The following is a 25,234-nucleotide window of genomic DNA, read 5'->3' as shown; positions in this document are numbered from 1 at the left end:
AGAAAGGGCCTTTCCTCCTTCCCTTGCTGGAGGCCTGAGGACTTTTTCTCTGATGTTAGTTGTAACATTGTGGTTAAACTCTGGTCAATCTGACAGTATTTGTGGGGCCCATTTATGGGTTCCCTGGAGTTTTTATTTCTCAGAATTATCCCTACTGGTCTCCCATCATTTCATCAGTCACAATCAGACTTTCCAACCCTGACACTGGTTCCAGCAGCATTTTGTAGTACTAATTCTCTGCTCCAGTGAGCTGTGCCTCCCTGTGTTCCCTCTCTGCCTCTCCAGTCTTGGGGTCTTCACTTTGTACTGTGTCCTTACTTCTCTCAGAAATTGAAGAAGAGTTGTTGATTTTTCAACCTGTTAGCTTTGCCTTACTGTCAGGATGGAATGGCAGCTTCCAGCCTTCTTACATGGAGAACCAGAAACCATAAATCTGCTTTTCATTTCTGCAGTTTTGCAGTACATAGTACATTTAGTTGACTTTTTCTCTCAGAGCACATAGAATATATCATCCTCTCTTCTGGCTTTAAAGCTTTCTGGTAAAAAATTTACTGAGTGTCTAAAAGTGTGTTTCATTACACATAAATCACTTTTCTTCTGTTGTTCTCAAAATTCTCTGTTTTTGAATTTTGACATTTTATTAATTATTGCAATATATATCAGTGTAGTTTCTTTAGGGGCATTTTACTTGATGTTTTTCAATTCTCACATGGATATCAGTTTCCTTCTATAAGTTTCGAAAGTTTTAAGCCATTATGTATTGAAAATGCTTTCTGTTTTTTAAACTGAGATACAACTGACATATGAGTGTATAAGTTGAAGTTGTAGAAGGTGTTGATTTGATCCATTTGTATATTACAATGTCCAGTTCTAATGTCCAATTAGAACTGTATATTGTCACCCTGCTTATTTAACTTATATGCAAAATACATCATGCAAAATGCAGCGCTGGATGAAGCACAAGTTGGAATCAAGATTGCCAGGAGAAATATCAATAACCTCAGCTACGCAGATGACACCACCCTTATGGTAGAAAGTGAAGAAGAACTAAAGAGCCTCTTGATGAAACTGAAAGAGGAGAATGAAAAAGTTGGTTTAAAACTCAGCACTCAAAAAACTAATATCAGGGTATCTGGTCCTATCACTTCATGGCAAATAGAAGGGCAAAAAAGTTAAAACAGTGATAGACTTAATTTTGGGGGTTCCAAAATCACTGCAGATGGTGACTGAAGCCCTGTAATGAAAAGACTCTTGCTCCTTGAAAGAAACGCTATGACTAACCTAGACAGCATATTAGAAAGCAGAGACATTACTTTGCCAATAAAAGGTCCGTCTAGTCAAAGCTATATGGTTTTTCCAGTAATCATATATGGATGTGAGAGTTGGAATATAAATAAAGCTGAGCACTGAAGAATTGATGATTTTTAACTGTGATGTTGGAAAAGACTCTTGAGAGTCCCATGGACTGCAAAATCAAACCAGTCAATTCCTAAAGGAAAAAGGTCCTGAATATTCATTGGAAGGACTCATGCTGAAGCTGAAATTACAATACTTTTGCCCCCTGAAGCAAAGAACTGACTCACTGGAAAAGACCCTGATGCTAGGAAAGACTGAAGGCGGAAGGAGATGGGGATGACAGAGGATGAGATGGTTGGATGGCATCACCGACTCAATGGACGTGAATTTGAGTAAGCTCTGGGAGTTGGTGATGGACAGCAAAGCCTGGCATGCTGCAGTTGAGGGGGTCACAAAGAGTAGGACACGACTGACTGAATTGATATATTACAATATATGATTACTATATATGATTATATAACACTATATGGTGTTAGCTAAAATCTCTACCAATTCTCATAATTATTCTTTTTTTCTCTCTCTTTTCTGAAACTCCCATACTGTGTATATTGTTCCTTTTGTTAGTATTCCATCAATCCCATAAGATTTTATATTTTTCATTGTCCTCCCTTTGCACTTTTGACCTCTATTGAAGATGAGTGTTTCTTCTGCTTGATACAATTTGCTGTTGAATACTTATAGCGAATTCTTCCAGTTTGCTTATTATTCTGTAACTCCATGATTTCTGTTTGGACTTTTAATATTTTGTTTTTTAAATTCTCACTTGCTTCATCCATTGTTCTCCTGACCTCAATGAGCATCTTTATGGGAGTTATTTTAAATTTTTTACTAGGTACATTATTTAATTTCATTTCATTTGTGTCAATTTTGGTTTATATCTCGTTCTTTTGTTTGAAATATATTTTCCTTATTGTTTATTTTACTTGACACTCTATTTTGGTGTCTGCTCATTAGACAAAGCCTGTTTTTGTTGGCCAGGAGGAATGCTCTGTGTTGTCTGTCATCCCAAGTTCTCTGTTCTCCCTCAGACTGTACCCGATGCGTCAGTGCTCTAAGATTGAAGAGACAATTGCTGGTTCTTGGGGCAATATAGGTGAAGTGGGAGCATTGCATTTGATTGATCAATGTTTGCCTTCTCCAGTGAAAGCAGAGAGGTGGGATTTTTCATCCACTCACTCTGTGATGAGAGTTGGCAAGCAGGGGGAGAAAGACGGGGGTACTTCTTTTGCCCAGCATAGAGCAAGGTGTGCTCTGCCACTGTCAGTGGGTTGGAGACAGAAGGTAAACATAATATTGAGATGAATGAATGCTTACTGATGGATCAGTATGTCTCAGCACTGATGACATATAATCACATCCATTTGAGAGAATGTGATGACACTAATGTATTCATAGACCAGGATTAACAGAGGAACAGGACTGATTCTAGATAACACTGGACTTCTTAGGGAAGAGAAGATAATAGTGAAAGAAAGTATTAGCAAAGAACATGGGAAGACTAATGCTTTGAAAGCCCACTGAGAGGAGAATTCCACTAAGCATGATCAACATGGTGAAGTATTAGAGAGAAAATAGTGAAGAAATGTGAGTTAAGATATTTTGGACTTACTTAGGGAAAAAAAATGAAATGTTCACAATGGAAGTCAAATCAATGCTGGTAATTACCTTGGGGTAGCATTTATAAACTATATATTCAAGTAATGGGACTGAGGAAGACAAAATGTAGATCAGAATGCTACTTATCAGCAACTTGGAATTATAGCAAAAAATCCTTTGAGGAAGGATAAAAATTGTGATTATTTATAGACAGAAGAATTCAAGTGGAAAATATTGCAGGTAGATGACAAGGAAGTGGAATATCTGTTAAATCATATAATGGAATACTTAAATTTGAATGTTTGATGATGTCTGTGAAGTAAGGATAAAACCAAACACTTTGCTAATCATTACCAATGTATCTTTATGTTACTCTTGTGTAGGACCATTGCTTTTATCAAGGACATGCTGCAGAGATTCCAAATTCAGTTGTGACACTTAGTACCTGCTCTGGACTCAGGTAATGGCATATTCCAGAGATATACATAACTGAAATCCTATGTACTCTTTTACTTTTAGAAACTTCTTGAGGGGTAGATAGAAGACAAAGAAAATGGACACATATTGTCTTTCTTCTCATCTATTTTCTGCACCTGTTTCTCTTACCATTTTCTCTTTTCTCTTTGTGTCTCTCCGAGGCTTGCAGTTATATAGTTTATTCTAGTGACAAAAAAGCTGTCACTAGTATGAGAAATATCCCAATTACTGAGCCACACTAGAACTGCAAGGATTCCCTAAATGCTATTATAGATCGAAGGTAGAAAATTGGATTTAAAGGTTAATTCAAGTGAAATAGGATGATTTTAAATTTTAGACAACAAAGGTCATTATCAATTTTGTACATAATGTTTTCATTAATTTTGATTTATATTTATTATTGCAGAAATCTATATTTTAATTTTTATGTATTTAAATATTCAGGGGATTATTACAGTTGGAGAATGTCAGTTATGGAATTGAACCATTGGAATCTTCAGCTACATATGAGCACATTGTTTATCAAATAAAGGATAATAAAATTGATTTTCCCCCCATAGCAGAAAGTTATTCTACAACCCAATTGACAGATAAGTCCTACAAAATTTTTGTGAAATCAGAAGTAAGTAGTAACTCCTTTTATGGGATATTCATTTATGCAACTGGTGGTAATCATATTCTCACAAAATTTGTTTAATTTGGAAAACTAATTTAAACTGACACGGATTATAATAAAACATTATCTTGTAAGTTATTTACTTTAAATATATTTTTATTTAGTCATATTGTTGTTTTCTTGTTCAGTCATTAATCATATCTGACTCTTTGCCATCCCATGGATTGTAGCCCGCCAGGCTTCTCTGTCCATGGGATTTCCCAGACAAGAATACTGGAGGAATCTGAGGAGAAGATGGAGGAGGAGTAGGACGGGGAGAACACTTTCTCCCCCACAAATTCATCAAAAGAACATTTAAACGCCGAGTAAATTCCACAGAACAACTTCTGAAAGCCGGCAGAGGACATCAGGCACCCAGAAAAGCAACCCAAGTCTTCGAAAGGAGGTAGGGAAAAATATAAAAGACAAAAAAAGGGACAAAAGAGGGAGGGACGAGTTCCGTCCCGGGAAGGGAGTCTTAAAAAGAGAGAAGTTTCCAAACACCAGGAAACCTTCTCACTGCCGAATCTGTGCCGAGCCTTGGAAGCACAGAGGGCAACATAACAGGGAGGAAAAATAAATAATTAAAACCTGCACATTGCGAGCCCTACAGTAACTCCCCCAGCGGAGAAGCAGCGCAGACGCCTGCATCCGCCATTAGCAAGCGGGGGCTGGGCAGGGAGGCGCAGCGCGGGCTGCATCACAAGAATCTGGCCTGAATACCCCGAGCACTATCTGAGCGAAATAATTTGGGCCAGCAAACCAGACTGTGGGATATCTACCACGCGAAAAGCCAGCCCTAACCTATGACACCGCCAGGCCCGCACACGGAATAAAGGACTGAACAGAGATAGCCGGCGGCAGACCATCCCCCTCCGGTGATAGGCAGCCAGAGCCGGAAGGGGACAATCGCAGCCCCAGAGAGACATTATCTATAAAACTGTAAGCAGGCTTCTTTGCTAACTAAAACTTCTTGGGGGTCTGGGCGGTCAACATCTGCCTGAGAAGGTGTGCCGGTGCACAACTAGATAACCGAGCGGCGGGGAGGCGATAAGTCGCAGCAATCGCGCGCGCAAAACACCTCATCACCTGAGCTGCTCGGATCTGGGAAGGGCACAAAACGCAGGCCCAACTGAGAGTCTGCGCCTTTGAGGACTACCCGAGTGCCTGAACCTGAGCGGCTTGGACCCGGGAAGTACAGGCAGCCCAGGGCGGGCCGCGGATGGTTCGCGGCGGAGCAACCTAGAGCCTGAGCAGCGTGGGCAGAGAGGCTACACGCGCCGTGAACTGGGGGCAGACCCAGTGTGGCTGAGGCACTGCGCGCACAGGCCAGTGTTATTTGTTTGCAGCATCCCTCCCTACCTCCCCTCAGTGCGACTGAACAAGTGAGCCTACAAAAAAAAAAAATTTAAGTCCTCTATTATTCCTTTAATATCCACTTTTATAACCGATTACTTTGCAAAAAAAAAAAAAAAGGAAGACCCTATTTTTTTAAAGCAAACTTCATATATATTTTTTAAATAATTTTTTGACCTTTTTTTTTTTTTCTTCTTTTCTTTAACATTGTATTTTTGAAATTCCAAACTCTACTCTAGATTTTTAATTTTAGCTTTTTAGTATTTGTTATCAATTTTGTACCTATAGTTTTTTTTTTTTTTGTTTTTATATAATTTCTGTGACCCTTTTTATTTTTTATTTTTCTCTATTTCTTTCTCTTCTTCTTTTAAATAACATTGTATATCTGAAATTCCAAACTCTATTCTAGATTTTTAATTTATGCTTTTTGGTATTTGTTATCAATTTTGTACCTGTATTTTTATGTATATATAATTTATGCGACCTTGTTTGTTCTTGTTTTTTTTTTTCTCTCTCTTTTTTTTTCTTCTTCTTTTTTTAACATTGTATTTTTGAAATTCCAAACTCTACTCTAGATTTTTAACTTTTGCTTTTTGGTATTAGTTATCAATTTTGTACCTATATTGTCTTTATAATTTTTGCGACCTTGTTTGTTCATTTTTTCTCTTTCTTTTCCTTCTTCTTTTCTTTAACATTGTATTTTTGAAATTCCAAACTCTACTCTAGATTTAAAATTTTTGCTTTTATGTATTTGTTACCAATTTTGTACCTTTAAGAACCCAATCTTCAGTATCCATTTTTCACTAGGGAGTGAGATTACTGGCTTAACTGCTCTCTCTCTCTTTGGACTCTCCTTTTTCTCCACCAGGTCGCCTGTGTCTCCTCCCTAACCCCTCTCTACTCTACCCAACTCTGTGAATTTCTGTGTGTTCCAGACGGTGGAGAACACTTAGGGAACTGATTACTGGCTGGATCTGTCTCCCTCCTTTTCATTCCCCCCATTTATCCTCCTGGCCACCTCTGCCACCTTCTTCCTTCTTCTCTTCTCTGTATAACTCTGTAAACAACTCTGAGCGGTCCAGTTGTGGAGTGCACATAAGGAAGAGATTACTGAATAGCCCACTCTCTCCTCTATTGATTCCACCTCATCACATTCGGGTCGCCTCTAACTCCCTCCTCACTCTTCTCTTCTCCATATAACACTGTAAACCTCTCTGGGTGAAACAAGTTTCAGGGCAAGACATACCAAGCAAATTCTCCAGCAGCAAGGAACACAGCCCTGAGCTCCAAGATACAGGCAGCCCAAAGTCACCGCAAAACCATAGACATCCCATAACTCATTACTGGACATTTCATTGCACTCCAGAGAGAAGAAATACAGCTTCACCCACCAGAACACCAACACAAGCTTCCCTAACCAAGAAACCTTGACAAGCCACCTGTACAAACCCACACAGAGCGAGGAAACGCCACAATAAAGTGAACTCCACAAACTGCCAGAATACAGAAAGGACACCCCAAACTCAGCAATTTAAACAAGATGAAGAGACAGAGGAATACCCAGCAGATAAAGGAACAGGATAAAAGCCCACCAAACCAAACAAAAGAGGAAGAGATAGGGAATCTACCTGATAAAGAATTCCGAATAATGATAGTGAAATTGATCCAAAATCTTGAAATCAAAATGGAATCACAGATAAATAGCTTGGAGACAAAGATTGAGAAGATGCAAGAAAGGTTTAACAAGGACCTAGAAGAAATAAAAGAGAGTCAATATAAAATGAATAATGCAATAAATGAAATTAAAAACACTCTGGAGGCAACAAAAAGTAGAATAACAGAGGCAGAAGATAGGATTAGTGAATTAGAAGATAGAATGGTAGAAATAAATGAATCAGAGAGGATAAAAGAAAAACGAATTAAAAGAAATGAGGACAATCTCAGAGACCTCCAGGACAATATTAAACGCTACAACATTCGAATCATAGGGGTCCCAGAAGAAGAAGACAAAAAGAAAGACCATGAGAAAATACTTGAGAAGATAATAGTTGAAAACTTCCCTAAAATGGGGAAGGAAATAATCACCCAAGTCCAAGAAACCCAGAGAGTCCCAAACAGGATAAACCCAAGGCAAAAACACCCCAAGACACATATTAATCAAATTAACAAAGATCAAACACAAAGAACAAATATTAAAAGCAGCAAGAGAAAAACAACAAATAACACACAAGGGAATTCCCATTAGGATAACAGCTGATCTTTCAATAGAAACTCTTCAAGCCAGGAGGGAATGGCAAGACATACTTAAAGTGATGAAAGAAAATAACCTACAGCCCAGATTAGTGTACCCAGCAAGGATCTCATTCAAATATGAAGGAGAAATCAAAAGCTTCTCAGACAAGCAAAAGCTGAGAGAATTCAGCACCACCAAACCAGCTCTCCAACAAATACTAAAGGATATTCTCTAGACAGGAAACACAAAAACAGTGTATAAACTCGAACCCAAAACAATAAAGTAAATGGCAACGGGATCATACTTATCAGTGATTACCTTAAATGTAAATGGGTTGAATGCCCCAACCAAAAGACAAAGACTGGCTGAATGGATACAAAAACAAGACCCCTATATATGTTGTCTACAAGAGACCCACCTCAAAACAGGGGACACATACAGACTGAAAGTGAAGGGCTGGAAAAAGATTTTCCATGCAAATAGGGACCAAAAGAAAGCAGGAGTAGCAATACTCATATCAGATAAAATAGACTTTAAAACAAAGGCTGTGAAAAGAGATAAAGATGGTCACTACCTGACGATCAAAGGATCAATCCAAGAAGAAGATATAACAATTATAAATATATATGCACCCAACATGGGAGCGCCGCAATATGTAAGACAAATGCTAACAAGTATGAAAGGAGAAATTAACAATAACACAATAATAGTGGGAGACTTTAATACCCCACTCACACCTATAGATAGATGAACTAAACAGAAAATTAACAAGGAAACACAAACATTAAATGATAAATAGACCAGTTAGACCTAATTGATATCTATAGGACATTTCACCCTAAAACAATGAATTTCACCTTTTTCTCAAGTGCACATGGAACCTTCTCCAGGATAGATCACATCCTGGGCCATAAATCTAGCCTTGGTAAATTCAAAAAAATAGAAATCATTCCAAGCATCTTTTCTGACCACAATGCAGTAAGATTAGATCTCAATTACAGGAGAAAAACTATTAAAAATTCCAACATATGGAGGCTGAACAACACGCTGCTGAATAACCAACAAATCACAGAAGAAATCAAAAAAGAAATAAAAATTTGCATAGAAACTAATGAAAATGAAAACACAACAACTCAAAACCTGTGGGACACTTTAAAAGCAGTCCTAAGGGGAAAGTTCATAGCAATACAGGCATACCTAAAGAAACAAGAAAAAAGTCAAATAAATAACCTAACCCTACACCTAAAGCAACTAGAAAAGGAAGAAATGAAGAACCCCAGGGTTAGTAGAAGGAAAGAAATCTTAAAAATTAGGGCAGAAATAAATGCAAAAGAAACAAAAGAGACCATAGCAAAAATCAACAAAGCCAAAAGCTGGTTCTTTGAAAGGATAAATAAAATTGACAAACCATTAGCCAGACTCATCAAGAAACAAAGGGAAAAAAAATCAAATCAATAAAATTAGAAATGAAACTGGAGAGATCACAACAGACAACACAGAAATACAAAGGATCATAAGAGACTACTATCAACAATTATATGCCAAGAAAATGGACAACGTGGAAGAAATGGACAAATTCTTAGAAAAGTACAACTTTCCAAAACTCGACCAGGAAGAAATAGAAAATCTTAACAGACCCATCACAAGCACGGAAATTGAAACTGTAATCAAAAATCTTCCAGCAAACAAAAGCCCAGGTCCAGACGGCTTCACAGCTGAATTCTACCAAAAATTTAGAGAAGAGCTAACACCTATCCTACTCAAACTCTTCCAGAAAATTGCAGAGGAAGGTAAACTTCCAAACTCATTCTATGAGGCCACCATCACCCTAATACCAAAACCTGACAAAGATGCCACAAAAAAAGAAAACTACAGGCCAATATCACTGATGAACATAGATGCAAAAATCCTTAACAAAATTCTAGCAATCAGAATCCAACACATTAAAAAGATCATACACCATGACCAAGTGGGCTTTATCCCAGGGATGCAAGGATTCTTCAATATCCGCAAATCAATCAATGTAATACACCACATTAACAAATTGAAAAACAAAAACCATATGATTATCTCAATAGATGCAGAGAAAGCCTTTGACAAAATTCAACATCCATTTATGATAAAAACTCTCCAGAAAGCAGGAATAGAAGGAACATACCTCAACATAATAAAAGCTATGTATGACAAACCCACAGAAAACATTATCCTCAATGGTGAAAAATTGAAAGCATTTCCTCTAAAGTCAGGAACAAGACAAGGGTGCCCACTTTCACCATTACTATTCAACATAGTTTTGGAAGTTTTGGCCACAGCAATCAGAGCAGAAAAAGAAATAAAAGGAATCCAAATTGGAAAAGAAGTAAAACTCTCACTGTTTGCAGATGACATGATCCTTTACATAGAAAACCCTAAAGACTCCACCAGAAAATTACTAGAACTAATCAATGACTATAGTAAAGTTGCAGGATATAAAATCAACACACAGAAATCCCTTGCATTCCTATACACTAATAATGAGAAAACTGAAAGAGAAATTAAGGAAACAATTCCATTCACCATTGCAATGGAAAGAATAAAATACTTAGGAATATATCTACCTAAAGAAACTAAAGACTTATATATAGAAAACTATAAAACACTGGTGAAAGAAATCAAAGAGGACACTAATAGATGGAGAAATATACCATGTTCATGGATTGGAAGAATCAATATAGTGAAAATGAGTATACTACCCAAAGCAATTTATAGATTCAATGCAATCCCTATCAAGCTACCAACGGTATTCTTCACAGAGCTAGAACAAATAATTTCACAATTTGTATGGAAATACAAAAAACCTCGAATAGCCAAAGCTATCTTGAGAAAGAAGAATGGAACTGGAGGAATCAACCTACCTGACTTCAGGCTCTATTACAAAGCCACAGTTATCAAGACAGTATGGTACTGGCACAAAGACAGAAATATAGATCAATGGAACAAAATAGAAAGCCCAGAGATAAATCCACGCACATATGGATACCTTATCTTTGACAAAGGAGGCAAGAATATACAATGGAGAAAAGACAATCTCTTTAACAAGTGGTGCTGGGAAATCTGGTCAACCACTTGTAAAAGAATGAAACTAGAACACTTTCTAACACCATACACAAAAATAAACTCAAAATGGATTAAAGATCTCAACGTAAGACCAGAAACTATAAAACTCCTAGAGGAGAACGTAGGCAAAACACTGACATACATCACAGCAGGATCCTCTATGACCCACCTCCCAGAGTATTGGAAATAAAAGCAAAAATAAACAAATGGGACCTAATTAAACTTAAAAGCTTCTGCACATCAAAGGAAACTATTAGCAAGGTGAAAAGGCAGCCTTCAGAATGGGAGAAAATAATAGCAAATGAAGCAACTGACAAACAACTAATCTCAAAAATATACAAGCAACTCCTACAGCTCAACTCCAGAAAAATAATTGACCCAATCAAAAAATGGGCCAAAGAACTAAATAGACATTTCTCCAAAGAAGACATACAGATGGCTAACAAACACATGAAAAGATGCTCAACATCACTCATTATCAGAGAAATGCAAATCAAAACCACAATGAGGTACCATTTCACACCAGTCAGAATGGCTGTGATCCAAAAGTCTACAAGCAATAAATGCTGGAGAGGGTGTGGAGAAAAGGGAACCCTCTTACACTGTTGGTGGGAATGCAAACTAGTACAGCCACTATGGAGAACAGTGTGGAGATTCCTTAAAAAACTGGAAATAGAACTGCCTTATGATCCAGCAATCCCACCGCTGGGCATACACACTGAGGAAACCAGAATTGAAAGAGACATGTGTACCCCAATATTCATCGCAGCACTGTTTATAATAGCCATGACATGGAAGCAACCTAGATGTCCATCATCAGATGAATGGATAAGAAAGCGGCGGTACATATACACAATGGAGTATTACTCAGCCATTAAAAAGAATACATTTGAAGCAGTTCTAATGAGGTGGGTGAAACTGGAGCCTATTATACAGAGTGAAGTAAGCCAGAAAGAAAAACACCAATACAGTATACTAACACATATATATGTAATTTAGAAAGATGCTAACAATAACTCTGTGTACGAGACAGCAAAAGAGACACTGATGTATAGAACAGTCTTATGGACTCTGTTGCAGAGGGAGAGGGTGGGAAGATTTGGGAGAATGACATTGAAACATGTATAATATCATATATGAAATGAGTTGCCAGTCCAGGTTCAATGCACGATACTGGATGCTTGGGGCTAGTGCACTGGGACGACCCAGAGGGATGGTATTGGGAGGGAGGAGGGTTCAGGATGGGGAACACATGTATACCTGTGGCGGATTCATTTTGATATTTGGCAAAAATAATACAATTTGTAAAGTTTAAAAATAAAATAAAATTTAAGAAAAAAAAAAAGGATGTGGAGAGTGAAAAAGTTGGCTTAAAGCTCAACATTCAGAAAACGAAGATCATGGCATCTGGTCCCATCACTTCATGGGAAATAGATGGGGAAACAGTGGAAACAGTGTCAGACTTGATTTTTCTGGGCTCCAAAATCACTGCAGATGGTGACTGCAGCCATGAAATTAAAAGACGCTTACTCCTTGAAAGGAACATTATGACCAACCTAGATAGCATATTCAAAAGCAGAGACATTACTTTGCCAACAAAGGTCTGTCTAGTCAAGGCTATGGTTTTTCCTGTGGTCATGTATGGATGTGAGAGTTGGACTGTGAAGAAGGCTGAGCACCAAAGAATTGATGCTTTTGAACTGTGGTGTTGGAGAAGACTCTTGAGAGTCCCTTGGACTGCAAGGAGATCCAACCAGTCCATCCTAAAGGGGACCAGTCCTGGGTGTTCGTTGGAAGGACTGATGCTGAGGCTGAAACTCCAATACTTTGGCCACCTCATGTGAAGTGTTGACTCATTGGAAAAGACTCTGATGCTGTGAGGGATTGGGGGCAGGAGGAGAAGGAGACGACAGAGGATGAGATGGCTGGATGGCATCACTGACTTGATGGACATGTGTTTAAGTGAACTCCGGGAGTTGGTGATGGAGAAGGAGGCCTAGCGTGCTGCGATTCATGGGGTCACAAAGAGTCAGACGCGACTGAGCGACTGAAGTGAACTGAACTGAAAGGAAGTTTGGGCTTCTCGGGTAGCACTAGGGGTAAAGAACCTACCTACCAATGCAGGAGTGTCTGGAGTTGTTGGTGAGCTCCTGGGTTGGGAAAATCCTCTGGAGGAGGAAATGGCAATCAACTCCAGTATTCTTGTATGGACAGGGGAGACTGGCAAGTTACATACAATCCATAGAGTCACAAAGAGTCAGACACGACTAAAACCACTTAGTAAACACTCAAGCAAAGGAAGTTGCCTGAGAAAAGGGAGTGTCTGTTTGCATGAGTGTGGGAGATAGAAGTCCTCCTTCACTTCTGGTACTAGAGAAAATCAGTGTTTTTATCTGATAGGCTTTTACCCTTACACTATGTATAGAAAAACAACAGGTTTGTCAACTAGTTTATACCAAGATTGCGTGCGTGTGTACTGAGTTTTGCTTCACTCTTTGCCACCCCTGTGGACTGTAACCAGCCAGGCTCCTCTGCCCACGGAATTCTCCAGGCAAGAATACAAGAAGAATCCCCTTCTCTTTGGGATTTTCCTGACCCGGAGTTTGAATCTGCATCTCCTGCGTCTTCTGCATTGGCAGGCAGATTCTTTACCACTGAGCCACCTGGAAACATGAAGATTTCTGAAACTGTTAATGACTAAGCAACTGAAATGATGGTGACAAACATTGATGAGAGGCAGATTTGTACAAGATTTGGCAGATAATATGTTGGGTTGACGCTTCGTTGGTTTCAGGTATTTATGGGCTAGAAAGTATTCAGACTAGAAAGTATTTATGAAATGAAAGTCTGGATTCCTAGAATTTGAGCTGAACACACACGTTTTCAGAAGACAATAAATACCAATACTATACATGGAAAATGCTAAAGATGCTACTAAAACATTACTAGAGCTCGTCGATGAATTTGGTAGAGTCCCAGGATACAAAATTAATGCACAGAAATCTTTGCTTTTCTAAACACTAACAATGAAACAGAAATTAAGGAAACAATTCTATATACCATTGCATCAAAAAGAATAAAATACCTTGGGATAAACTACCTAAGGAGACAAACAGACCTGTACTCTGAAAACTATATGACACTGATGAAAGAAACTGAAGATGACACAAATGGTTGAAAAGATATATCATGTTCTTGTATTGGAAGAATCAGGATTGTTAAAATGACTATACTACCCAAGATGATGTACAAATTCAATGCAATCCCTATCAAATTACCAATGGCATTTTTCACATATCTGTACAAAATTTATTTTAATTTGTATGGGCACACCAAAGACCCCAAATAGCCAAAGCAATCTTGAGAAAGAAAAATAGATTTAGAAGAATCAGACTCCCTGAGTTCAGACTATACAAAGCTACAGTAATGAAAATAGTATGGTACTGGCACAAAAACAGAAATATAGGTCAATGGAACAAGATTGAAAGCCAAGAGATAAACTGTACACACCTAAGATCAACAAATCTTTGACAAAGGAGATGAGAATATACAATGGAGAACAAACAGCCTTTTCAAGATATGGAAGCCACCTAAATGTTGCTTGATGAATGGATAAAGAAGTGATATATTTATACAATGGAATATTACCCAGCCATAGACTAGAATAAAATAATGCTTTTTACAGCAACAGGGGTGTAATTAGAGATTATATTAATAAGTGAAGTAAGTCAGACAAAGACAAATATATAATACCACTTATGTTTGGATCCTAAAGGAAATGATACAAATGAATTAACATACAAAACAGAAATAGACCCACAAATATAAACAGCTAAGTTATGGTTACCAAAGGGAAAAAGTGAGTAGGAGTTTGGGACTAACATACACACACTAGTGTATATAAAACAGATAACCAACAAGGACCTACCATATAGTACATGGAACTACACTCACTATTTTGTAACAGCATATAAGGGAAAACAATCTGAAATATATATATATATATATATACACACACATACATTTGGATATGTATGTATGTTTAACTGAATCACTCTGCTGTACACCTGAATCTAACACTATATATCAGTTCAGTTCAGTCACTCAGTCGTGTCCAACTCTTTGCGACCCCATGAATCACAGCATGCCAGGCTTTCCTGTCCATCACTGACTCCTGGAGTTCACTCAAACTCATGTCCATATTAAAGTAATTAACCTCCAATTAAAATAAATAAATTTATATTAAAAAAGAGATTTTAAATGTGTTCTTAAAATATTTGTGCGCAATCATGTATTTGATCGGTAGATTTAAGATTCTAACAGAGGTTTACACAAATTTTCTCCCAACACTTGTATTATTACTCACTAACTCCCTGGAGAGTTAGGAGAACTAATTGTTCTCCTTATTCTAGATATAAGGAAACAGACAAAGAGTGTAAATTATTCCCTACACGTATAGAATGTTAGGTAGTTTTTGAGTTCAAGTTTAAGATATTCAGACTCCAGGGTTGCAACTCTTAAAAATTCCACAATTTTCCTACATATTTTCTGGTATAAGACTGGGGATGGGGAATGGAATTTACATTTATTGATGATCTAGTAAATGCCAGGAAAACACCAACTGCACTCACTCTGAAGGGCAGAAGAACAATTCTTTATTATAAGATGGGATACCAAAGGCTTCTATATCTGTTGTTCAAATTTCTAACTCAAATGTGTAAAGAAATCATGATATTTCACATATAAGACTTATCAGAGGGAGTATAGGAAAAAAAACAACAACAAGAAACTCATCTAAGAATGAGATTGTGAGTTGATCTCTTTTCTTATCTGCCATATATAACTGTGATGGAGAGTGAAATCAATGGATCTCTATTTCCTTTTCTCCAGTGAAGAAAATATTTATAACTCGCTTCCTGAATGTAAAATAGTCTTATTTATGCCTAGAGCAATCCTACCTCTTCTCTGATCATGTTATTAAAAGCCCACACCTTAGGTGAAGATTTTGGCCCTAGGCTGTCTTTTTCTCATGTCCTACAATCATAGTTTCGTCATCATGCTGGGTGCCTTCACCTGCACTCCTCACCTCCAAACAACTTCAGTCATTTTCTCCTAGAGTGATACACTGAGCTCTCTATCTCCCTGTTTTGTTTTGTTTCCAGCTCTAAGTCATAACTTCAATATCATGCTTTCATTTACATTTTTTTTCTATTTTTCACAGTCATTTCCCACCAGCATTACTTTAGGGTTATATTAAGAACTTGCCTCCAGAATTTTCCACATTCATTCCATAAACAAATTTTATAAATTGATTGTAAAGTGTGCTGAAAGGTAACTCATTATATGGAAAAGATGATAGAAGGAGTAACTGGGGAGCAATTTTAAATATGGCTGACTGAGTAGGCCTTGTTGAGCAAGTGATGTGTCAGCCAAGACTTGGAGGAGGTACAAATAATTATGCAGTTTAGATATTTGAAAGGAGTCACCTGACATCACAGAGCCAACTCACAGAAGGCTTTTATTTAAGTGCAAAGTATGCGGGGCAGCAAGAGAGGAATGCAGGCATACACTGGGGGCCAGAGAGACATCTCCAGCACAAGGTCAAAGGTTTCTTATTTAAAATTTTAAACAACCCATCATTAATTCCACTGCCCTTATCTCAGCAAAAATAGAAGCCAGGTATCCAGGCTTTCCCACAGGTTAAGACTCACAGCGCCACAGCAACTGTAAACCACCCCTGTCTCACAGGCATCAAGCTGGCAGAGCTATCGCTACATGCACATGGGCAGGAGCTTTTCAAGCACATGAAAGATCCAATGAAAAAAACCTCAGGCCTGATTTAGGAGAGAAAGGATGTTACCTCATACCACGGGTACTAAAGATGGTCTTAGGAATACATTTTGAATGTGAACCAACAGAGTGAGTTGAGAGTTTGGCTGTAGAGTGTAAGAAACAATGCTTAAGTGATATTCATTTCTAATAGAGCAGAGAGACAGTGAGGGTACAAAGTTAACCCAGAGCTCTCTGTTCCTAAATGTGTGCTCTTAATATATTTAAAAATTTATTTGAAAATTTATGAATGTTGAAAGAGAAGAATCTGCATAGGTAATCATGAGCCAAGACAGGTATCTGACATGCCATGATATAAAGGTTAAAGTTTCTCATTTATGAGTAGGAACATGCTTGCTCAGTTTGCAACTGTTTGGACTGTAGCTCACCACGCTCCTCTATTCCATGGGATTCTCCAAGCAAGAATACCGGAGTGGGTTGCCATTTCCTCCTCTAGGGGATTTTTCCCAACCCAGGGATTGAACCCACATCTCCCGTGTCTCCTGTATTTCAGGCAGATTCTTTACCTGCTGAGCTACTGGGGAAACCCAAATAGGAATGTCGTTGAAGTATTAACTAATTTTGAAGTGGTAAAGGGAGAGATCTATCATGATAATGTCCACTTTTAAAAGATTTCATGGGGATATATTAGGAGAAAATGTGGTCAGATTCAGGCAGAACTGGAGACAAGTAAAATGGAATGCACAGTGGAAGTGTCATGAGGGTGGGATTGGATGATATGGAAAGAATAGCAAGTTTTGAGACCTAAGGGGTAGACTTGGTTGAAGTGGTGACTGAGTGGATGTATTTGGGTTAGAATAAAAGAGGACTATGAAGACTTAAACATTCTGACTCAATGGATAATGATACCTTTTACTATTGACATACTGTACAGTTGGTGAGAACCCATTTGGTGTTGGAGTGATGAAGCAGAGGGGAGTGAAGAAGGAGTTTGTTTTGAACATGTGTATGTGGGATACCTGTCAGAAATGCACAGAAGACTAGAAATTCTCTTCCTCTGTAGATAAAAATAGAGAAAATAGTCATTATTTCCTTCTTCACATACTTATTGCTCTTTGCCTCTCTGCTTCCTTGTTTTGATTTTCTTTGACTCATGTTTTAGAGACATACATAAATACAGTTTATAGCATTTCCTTTCAATGTGACTATCACAGATGTTTCTAGAAAAAAGATTAAACAAAATAAACAAAAAAACTTGGGTTTACAAATTCTGTGGAGCACAGGCATGATTGTGACAGTATAAACTTTCTTATTATACTAATTAATTGATATACCTATAACTTTGTAGTAAAATTAGCTTATGTTAGTTTATAAAATGTAGCATTTTTATTTTTCTATATTTCTTTTACAACAGTTACTAAACAGTATTTCAAAAAAACACAGCTTGGAGAAAAGATATTATCAATAAACAAACCATTATCTGGCCTGATTCAAGAATAAAAAAAAATCTACTTTTCTCTCCTTTTGTGATGGCTTAAAGTTTTCAATTTCACAAGCCAAAATAAATCCTGTGAGTGAAAGCATGTAGGCTTGTCTCATTTGATTCTGTTCTCAAACCCAAGTTCACGTGCCTGATGCACACTGAGGCCAAACAAATGGAAATCACAGTATTTGGAGCAAAGAAAGTTTTATTGTAGGGACCAACCAAGGAGAACAGGAAGCTAATGTTCAAAGAACCCAAACTCCCTAATGGCTTTTGAGGAAGAGTTATAGGTAAAATTCAGGGGCAAGGGCTGCAGCATGTGGAACATCCCTCTGACTGGTTGGTGGTGAGATAACAGGGCTGTGTTCCATCCATCTAAGTCATCAGCCTTTCCAATCAGTTTGGGTCCACTTGTTTGTGCTTAGCCTGCAGTGACCTCCTCCGTCTGGGTTGAGGGGGTCCTAGTTCCTGTTGAAGAACTCAAAGACATGTACAAACTGCTAGCACATCACCCGAGGAGGGACCAGCACCAGGCCCCTTGCTGCAGCATTGTTTCTTCCTGCCTCCCCTCAACTTCCCGGGTTAGCAACTGTTTGAATATGCCCTTTGGAACTCATGGAAGGTCGAGGAAGCTGAAAGCCTTTTTCCTTAAAATAAGAAGTTGGACAAATGGAAAGACTTTTGTGTCCAGGAGGACCCCATAGGGCTCTGCTCAGTTTCAGTCCTTATACTTCCATGATCCTCTAGTTGGTCCTGGGAGGTTGTTGCATCCCAAAGACACATTCCATCATGCACTCTGCCACTGACTGCCTGAGCTCTGATGCCCACAGCCCTGCTAATCATTCCCATCTCAAGCGAGGACACCTGGGTCCGCTGTCTCCAGTAGCTTGTGATTCTCATGAGCTACCCATTCCAAGCTTTGGGAGATTAAAAGGATATTGAGTGTTGTAGGTCAGAACAGCCTCAGCGCCCTCAGAGAGTCCCTGGCCTCCATTCTACCTTCAAGAAATTAAACTGAGTTCCTGGTCATAGGTAACTATTCTATCTCCAGGTGATACTTCCCTGGCCTCATGGAAAATTGAGTTCTAGAATATATCTTGTCCTTTGAAGGACCCAAACTTGCTGTCTCTCTTGACAGATGTGCTTCTGCACATTTCAAAGTGTTATTTGTGGTTTAGGGATCCGTCATCTTACCTGGAATCTAATTAGGACCTGCAGAGTTTCCATCAATATAAATGAAAGTGATCCTGGGCTGTGGGAGGAGCTCATCACAAAGGCCAAGAGTTTCCTTTTCCAAATGAGCAGCTAGCTGATGATGGATACACAAGAGGTGGTCCATCCATACAATGGGATAGTATTCAGCCACAAAGAAGAAAGTACTGATATGTGACAAGTGGATGAATCTTGAAACCGTTATGGTATTCATGATCTCTGTGAATAAAGCCAGTCACAGAAACCATGTATTATGCATTTGTATGGAACATACAGAACAGGAACATCTGGAGAGACCAAGGATAGTGATTATTAACTGCTTGTGGGGTGGTGGGGTGTGTGGGAGAGAGGGGAATGAAAAACTGGGGTGGGAGATGGTAACAGCTGAAGGGTAGAGGACTTGCTTTTGAGATGAGAGAATGGAAACTGACTGTGGTAACGGATGCACATATCGGTAAATATATTGAAAATTCTACACCTGTGTGCTTTAAGTGGGTGAACCCTGTGGTAAAAATCATACACATCAGGATGATTCCATTGTACCTTTCCCTCATCCCCTTTGCCACTACCTTATTTGGATCCATTTTGATTCACATCCTGCCTTATTTAAAACTAATTTCTCAGGATCAGCTTCCCAGGAGTACTATTGCCTTGTAGGTCCAAGTTTTGGACCTGATCAGAGTTTATTTTTGTAATTGTTGGTACAATACATCCTTGCTGTGGAGTGTCCTTGGATAAAGAAAGATAGGGATGAGTGGCGTGCAGGTGAGTTAGCTTTTGAGCCTGAGCAGTTTAAGATATTTGTCAGAAGATTCAAAGACAATTGTGTGTTCTGTCTTCTGCCCTGGTGCCCCTTTTCCTCTCTTAGTTTGTCTTGCTGGCTGTGTCATTTCTACAGCTTCCTTTGTATGGTTCTAAAAGGAATTTTAACAAACCACACTTAGATTCCATTTCAAAGTTTCCTTTCCCTTTCCTCAGCAGAGTATAACCTAATACTGTATTTAAGAATAGGGACACAGTTGAAGAAAAGTGCTTTCTATTGTCGTATCCAGGGTCAAGTTCCATATTCTTGATTTCTCCTTGTTTGAAAAGACTTTTTTAAAAAAGATATGAAGTCGGCAGTAGCACAATTTAAGAAGAAAATTTCTTGTAAAAAAAAATAGTTAATATTGCTAGTTTCCTCTTTCTCTCCCACCATAGCAAATAAAAGTTGTTAGAAAACCATCACATGGAGAAGGGAAATTACCAGGAACTTCCCCCAGAAGAGCGTGCGTGCTAATTCGCTTCAGTTGTGTCTGACTCTGCGACCCCATGGACCGTATGCTTATTTGCTCCTTTATCCCTACTGAAGGGTTTGAAGGATGTCCACATTGTCATCACAGACCTGCTGTGCGCAGGCGCAAGCATTTGTCTGCAGTTCCTTCTTTCGGCCCTGAGCGCCCAGCCACTCAGGATGCCTAACGATGAGCCAGTGCAGCTGAAAGCTAATTTGAGGCCCTGGTCATCACCCCCAGGGCTCGGGGCAGAATGCTGTACTCCGGAGGGCTTCTGCCCGCGAGCCTCAGGGATACCCAACGGTCTCTCACCTGGCTCTGCTTCCTGCGCCCCAACCCAGCCATGTTCCTACTCCTCGCACTGCTTGCTGCACTTGGAGGGCTGCTCGCCAGCCAGGGTAAGACTTCGGAGCCTCGACTTCCTTCTCCCTCTCTGGGTACTGAGCAGAGCTGGGATCTTCCAAAACAATTTCTGTAGCTCTAGGATACCTGCCGCCCCTCTGTGGGATTCTCTGATGGTGGCTTCCTCCCACCCCCAGCCACCCCCGGACCAGGATAGGGGATGGAAGATGTTAGTCAAGGATGCAGTGTCTCAGCCGCTGAAGGTCTTTCTGGGTCACCTACTCTGTAGCCAGAGGACTTAGCCAGGTTCGGAACTGGCCTGGCTTTATTCCTCAGAGACCTGAGGGAAAGGCTTCAACGTAGTTCTGGAAACCAACAGGATGGTCCTGCAGCATTGTATCTGTTCTCTGTTCATTTGTTTGTTTCCTAGCCATTTTTCAGTGTGCCATTGAAAATCTGTTGAAATCTGTGGACCAAGGTGGACACATGTAGATAAATTGATTTACAATTGTAGACCTCACCATGGACTCGGAGCTTAAGAATCCATGCTTGTCTTAGAGGACTGTTGCAAAAAAAATCTCATTTTCTTACTACAGATTCTGAGGGAATGTTCCTGTATGTCACAGTTCCACAGAAGATAAGCTCAAATGAGAGTGAAGATTGGGAGAAGCAGGTAAATGATCAAGCATATTACTTTTAAAGATGGAGTGAAAATAATTCAGGAGTGTGGGATGGACATGTACACACTGCTCTATTTAAAATGGATAACCAACAAGGACCTACAGTCTGTATGGCACAGGAAACTCTGCTCAATATTTTGTGGCAGCCTGGATGGGAGGGGAGTTAGGGGGAGAATGGATACAGGTATATATATATGACTGAATCCCTTTGCTGTCCATCATGAAACTCGCACAACATTGTTAATTGTCTATGCTGCAATATAAAATAAAAAGTTAAAGAGTATCAGTTTTATAATTTAAAAGTTTAAGACTTTTTATTTACCTTTGCATTGAATCAGATCATATTGATTTGTTTTTGCTTGCAAAGCCACATGTTTTTATTGCTAATTCCTGGGACCTTCCCTTCATCTCTCAGGCTCTTCTGAAGCACTTGTTCACAATTTTCAAGAAATATTAAATACTATTGATGAATCATACTGGTAGAAATAAACAACATTAATTAAGTGTGACAATGGTTCAGACTGCAATTTATGGAAAGAAAACATTATTAATGGCCACAGTTAAAGTGACAGAAAAAATGGTTTTGAGTAAAATTTAGACCTGAGAATCTGACCCAGAAGCATCAGACTTATTAGAAATAATGGCCAAAGAAAAAGAAGACTAAAAATATCACATTTGCCTGAAATGTGATAATATTTAAATAACTGAAGTAAACAACCTGAAGTTTAAAGTGATAGATGTCACATTTACTGACAATGAGAGCATGTCAGTAAATATTAATTGGAAAAAGAATTTGAAAAATGTGCACTGCTACTAAAAACTTATTAAATTGAAGACATTCCATCTTGAATATTTTCCTGATTAAAATACTTCAAGTTGGCATAATTATACTGTTGTAGATTGCAGACCAGAAACTAGAAGTCATAATACAGGGGTTTAGATTTCCATATGGTTAAGAAATGGGGTCAATATATAGAAACCCTGAGAAAATGCTTTCAGTTTGATGGAACAATTTTTGAAATGAGTATGTAAAAAAAATTTAAGACTCCAATAACTCTATTTTGACGTACAGTATCAGAATGTATTATGATTATGTTCACTACTGAAAAATTATAATAAAAACTAAACGTACAAAACTGTACTTGAAAATCATAATAAAATAATTTCCTTTAGAGTTTTTTTTTTCATATACTACTCTCATTTAATTCTCACATTAACCTTTTGAAATATTTTATATTATTTTCATATATATATGTGAGAAAGAGGATTACAGATGGTAAGGTAGTCAGAGTTATCAGTTTGAGGACATGGAGTCACAACTTTAATTTATGAATCTTTTTCCATTAAGAGTAAACCACCTACTGTTGAAAAAATATTTGCATATAAGCTTTTTCTTCCTGATTTGCTTCCATTTGCATGTATATTGTCATTGCATGATCACTTTAAACTTCAAGTTGTTCACTTGTTCCACAGTTATCTCAAAGTATATAGCAACAATGCAGGATGTGAAATACAGTGTCTGTCTACATGTTTTGAAAGCTATGTATGTTTCATTACTGGTAATCGGTCTGTTCATATTTTCTATTTTTTCCTGGTTCAGCCTTGGGATTTGTACCTTTCTAGGAATTTATCCATTTCATCGAGATTGTCCATTTTCTTGACCTATAGCTGTTAATAGTCTCTTATGGTCTTCCCTGGTGGCTCAGTGGTGAAGAACCCGCCGGCCAATACAAGAGACGCGTGTTTGATCCCTGGGTCAGGAAGATCCTGTGGAGAAGGAGATAACCCACTCCAGTATTCTCACCTGGGAAATCCCATGGATTGTGGAGCAAAAGAGATTGACATGACTTAGCGACTAAGCAACAACAATAGTCTCTTCAGTTCAGTTCAGTACAGTCGCTCAGTCGTGTCCGACTCTTTGCAACCCCATGAATCACAGCATGCTAGGCTTCCCTGTCCATCACTGACACCCGGAGTTCACTCAAACTCATGTCCATTGAGTCGGTGATGCCATCCAGCCATCTCATCCTCTGTCATCCCCTTCTCCTCCTGCCCCCAAATCCCTCCCAGCATCAGGGTCTTTTTCAATGAGTCAACTCTTTGCATGAGGTGGCCAAAATACTGGAGTTACAGCTTTAGCATCAGTCCTTACAAAGAACACCCAGGACTGATCTCCTTTAGAATGGACTGGTTGGATCTCCTTGCGGGCCAAGGGACTCTCAAGAGTCTTCTCCAACACCACAGTTCAAAAGCATCAATTTTTTGGCACTCAGCTTTCTTCACAGTCCAACTCTCACATCCACACATGACCACTGGAAAAACCATAGCCTCGACTAGATGGACCTTTGTTGGCAAAGTAATGTCTCTGTTTTTTAAGATGCTATCTAGGTTGGTCATAACCTTCCTTCCAAGGAGTAAGCATCTTTTAATTTCATGGCTGCAGTCACCATCTGCAGTGATTTTGGAGCCCCCCAGAATTAAGTCTGACACTGTTTTCACTATTTCCCCATCTATCTGCCATGAAGTGATGGGACCAGATGCCATGATCTTAGTTTTTGGAATGTTGAGCTTTAAGCCAACTTTTTCACTCTCCACTTTCACTTTCATCAAGAGGCTTTTAGTTCCTCTTCACTTTCTGCCATAAGAGTGGTGTCATCTGCATATCTGAGGTTATTGATATTTCTCCCGGCAATCTTGATTCCAGCTAGTGCTTCCTCCAGTCCAGCGTTTCTCATGATGTACTCTGCATATAAGTTAAATAAGCAGGGTGACAATATACAGCCTGATGTACTCCTTTTCCTATTTGGAACCAGTCTGTTGTTCCATGTCCAGTTCTAACTTATGGTCATCTGTATTTCTGTGGTGTCAGTTATAATTTCTTTTTCATTTCTGATTTTATTAATTTAGGCCCTCTTTCTATTTTTAGTCTTACTACAGCCTTGTAATATTGTTTGAAATCACAGAGTGTGACGTCTCTGGCCTTGCTTTTCTTTTTCAAGATTGTTATAGCTATTAATGTTCTGTTTTAAGATTGTTTTCTCTATTTTTGTAAAAAATGACATTGGAATTTTGATAAGGATGCATTGACTCTATAGATCACTTTGAGTGGTATGGAAAAGTATTATTCCCTTCAACTCGTAGACATAGATTATCTGTGTCTACTCTAATTTTATTCATGATTGCTTTTTAGTTTTCAGTGTGTACGTTTTTCACCTCCTTGGTTAAATTTATCTGTAAATATTTTATTCTTTTGTTCTTATTGTAAATGGGATTGGTTTCCTCTTTTTCTTTTTAGTAGTTCATTATTAAGTATATATAAACAATGCTTATTTTTGTATTTTGGACTTGTGTCTTAAAACTTTTCTGAATTCATGTATTAATTCTGATAGCTCTTTGGCATCATCTTTAGGGTTTTCCATACATGTGATCATGTCATCTGCAGATACAATGTTACTTATTTCACCCCTTTTGTTTTCTCTGCTTAAGAGAAGCTCCCGTAACTAGGTGATTTCGTAGCCAGTTCCTCCAGCGCATCTGTATAAAGTGGGGCAATATGTGTGGACAAATTCCATTGAGGGAGAAGCTGGAGAGTTAGTTTTATAATGATCGTTGGAATGAATCAGAGCAAGAAAGCACAGGGAATGCCCTCACATCTGTCCAAGTTCCCAGATGACGGCTCTTTAG

The 25,234-nt window shown here is 38.6% G+C and overlaps 1 protein-coding gene across 1 annotated transcript in view; it reads left to right on the top strand.

Annotated features, from left to right (window-relative positions):
• Nucleotides 1-20,781: 20,781 nt before the first annotated feature.
• The window catches only part of LOC102267793 (disintegrin and metalloproteinase domain-containing protein 18), a 108,282-nt gene continuing 103,829 nt past the window's right edge, over nucleotides 20,782-25,234 (top strand). Inside the window, exons 1-2 of the mRNA XM_070364105.1 lie at nucleotides 20,782-20,926; nucleotides 21,467-21,543. Of these exons, the coding sequence (XP_070220206.1) occupies nucleotides 20,782-20,926; nucleotides 21,467-21,543 (222 nt within the window). The remainder of the gene's footprint in view (nucleotides 20,927-21,466; nucleotides 21,544-25,234) is intronic.

This window comes from Bos mutus, chromosome 27 (genome assembly GCF_027580195.1).
Source record: "Bos mutus isolate GX-2022 chromosome 27, NWIPB_WYAK_1.1, whole genome shotgun sequence".
NCBI classification, from domain to species: Eukaryota; Metazoa; Chordata; class Mammalia; order Artiodactyla; family Bovidae; genus Bos; species Bos mutus.
The sequence above is the reverse complement of the archived record's forward strand: the minus strand, read 5'-3'. Positions and strand labels throughout refer to the sequence as shown.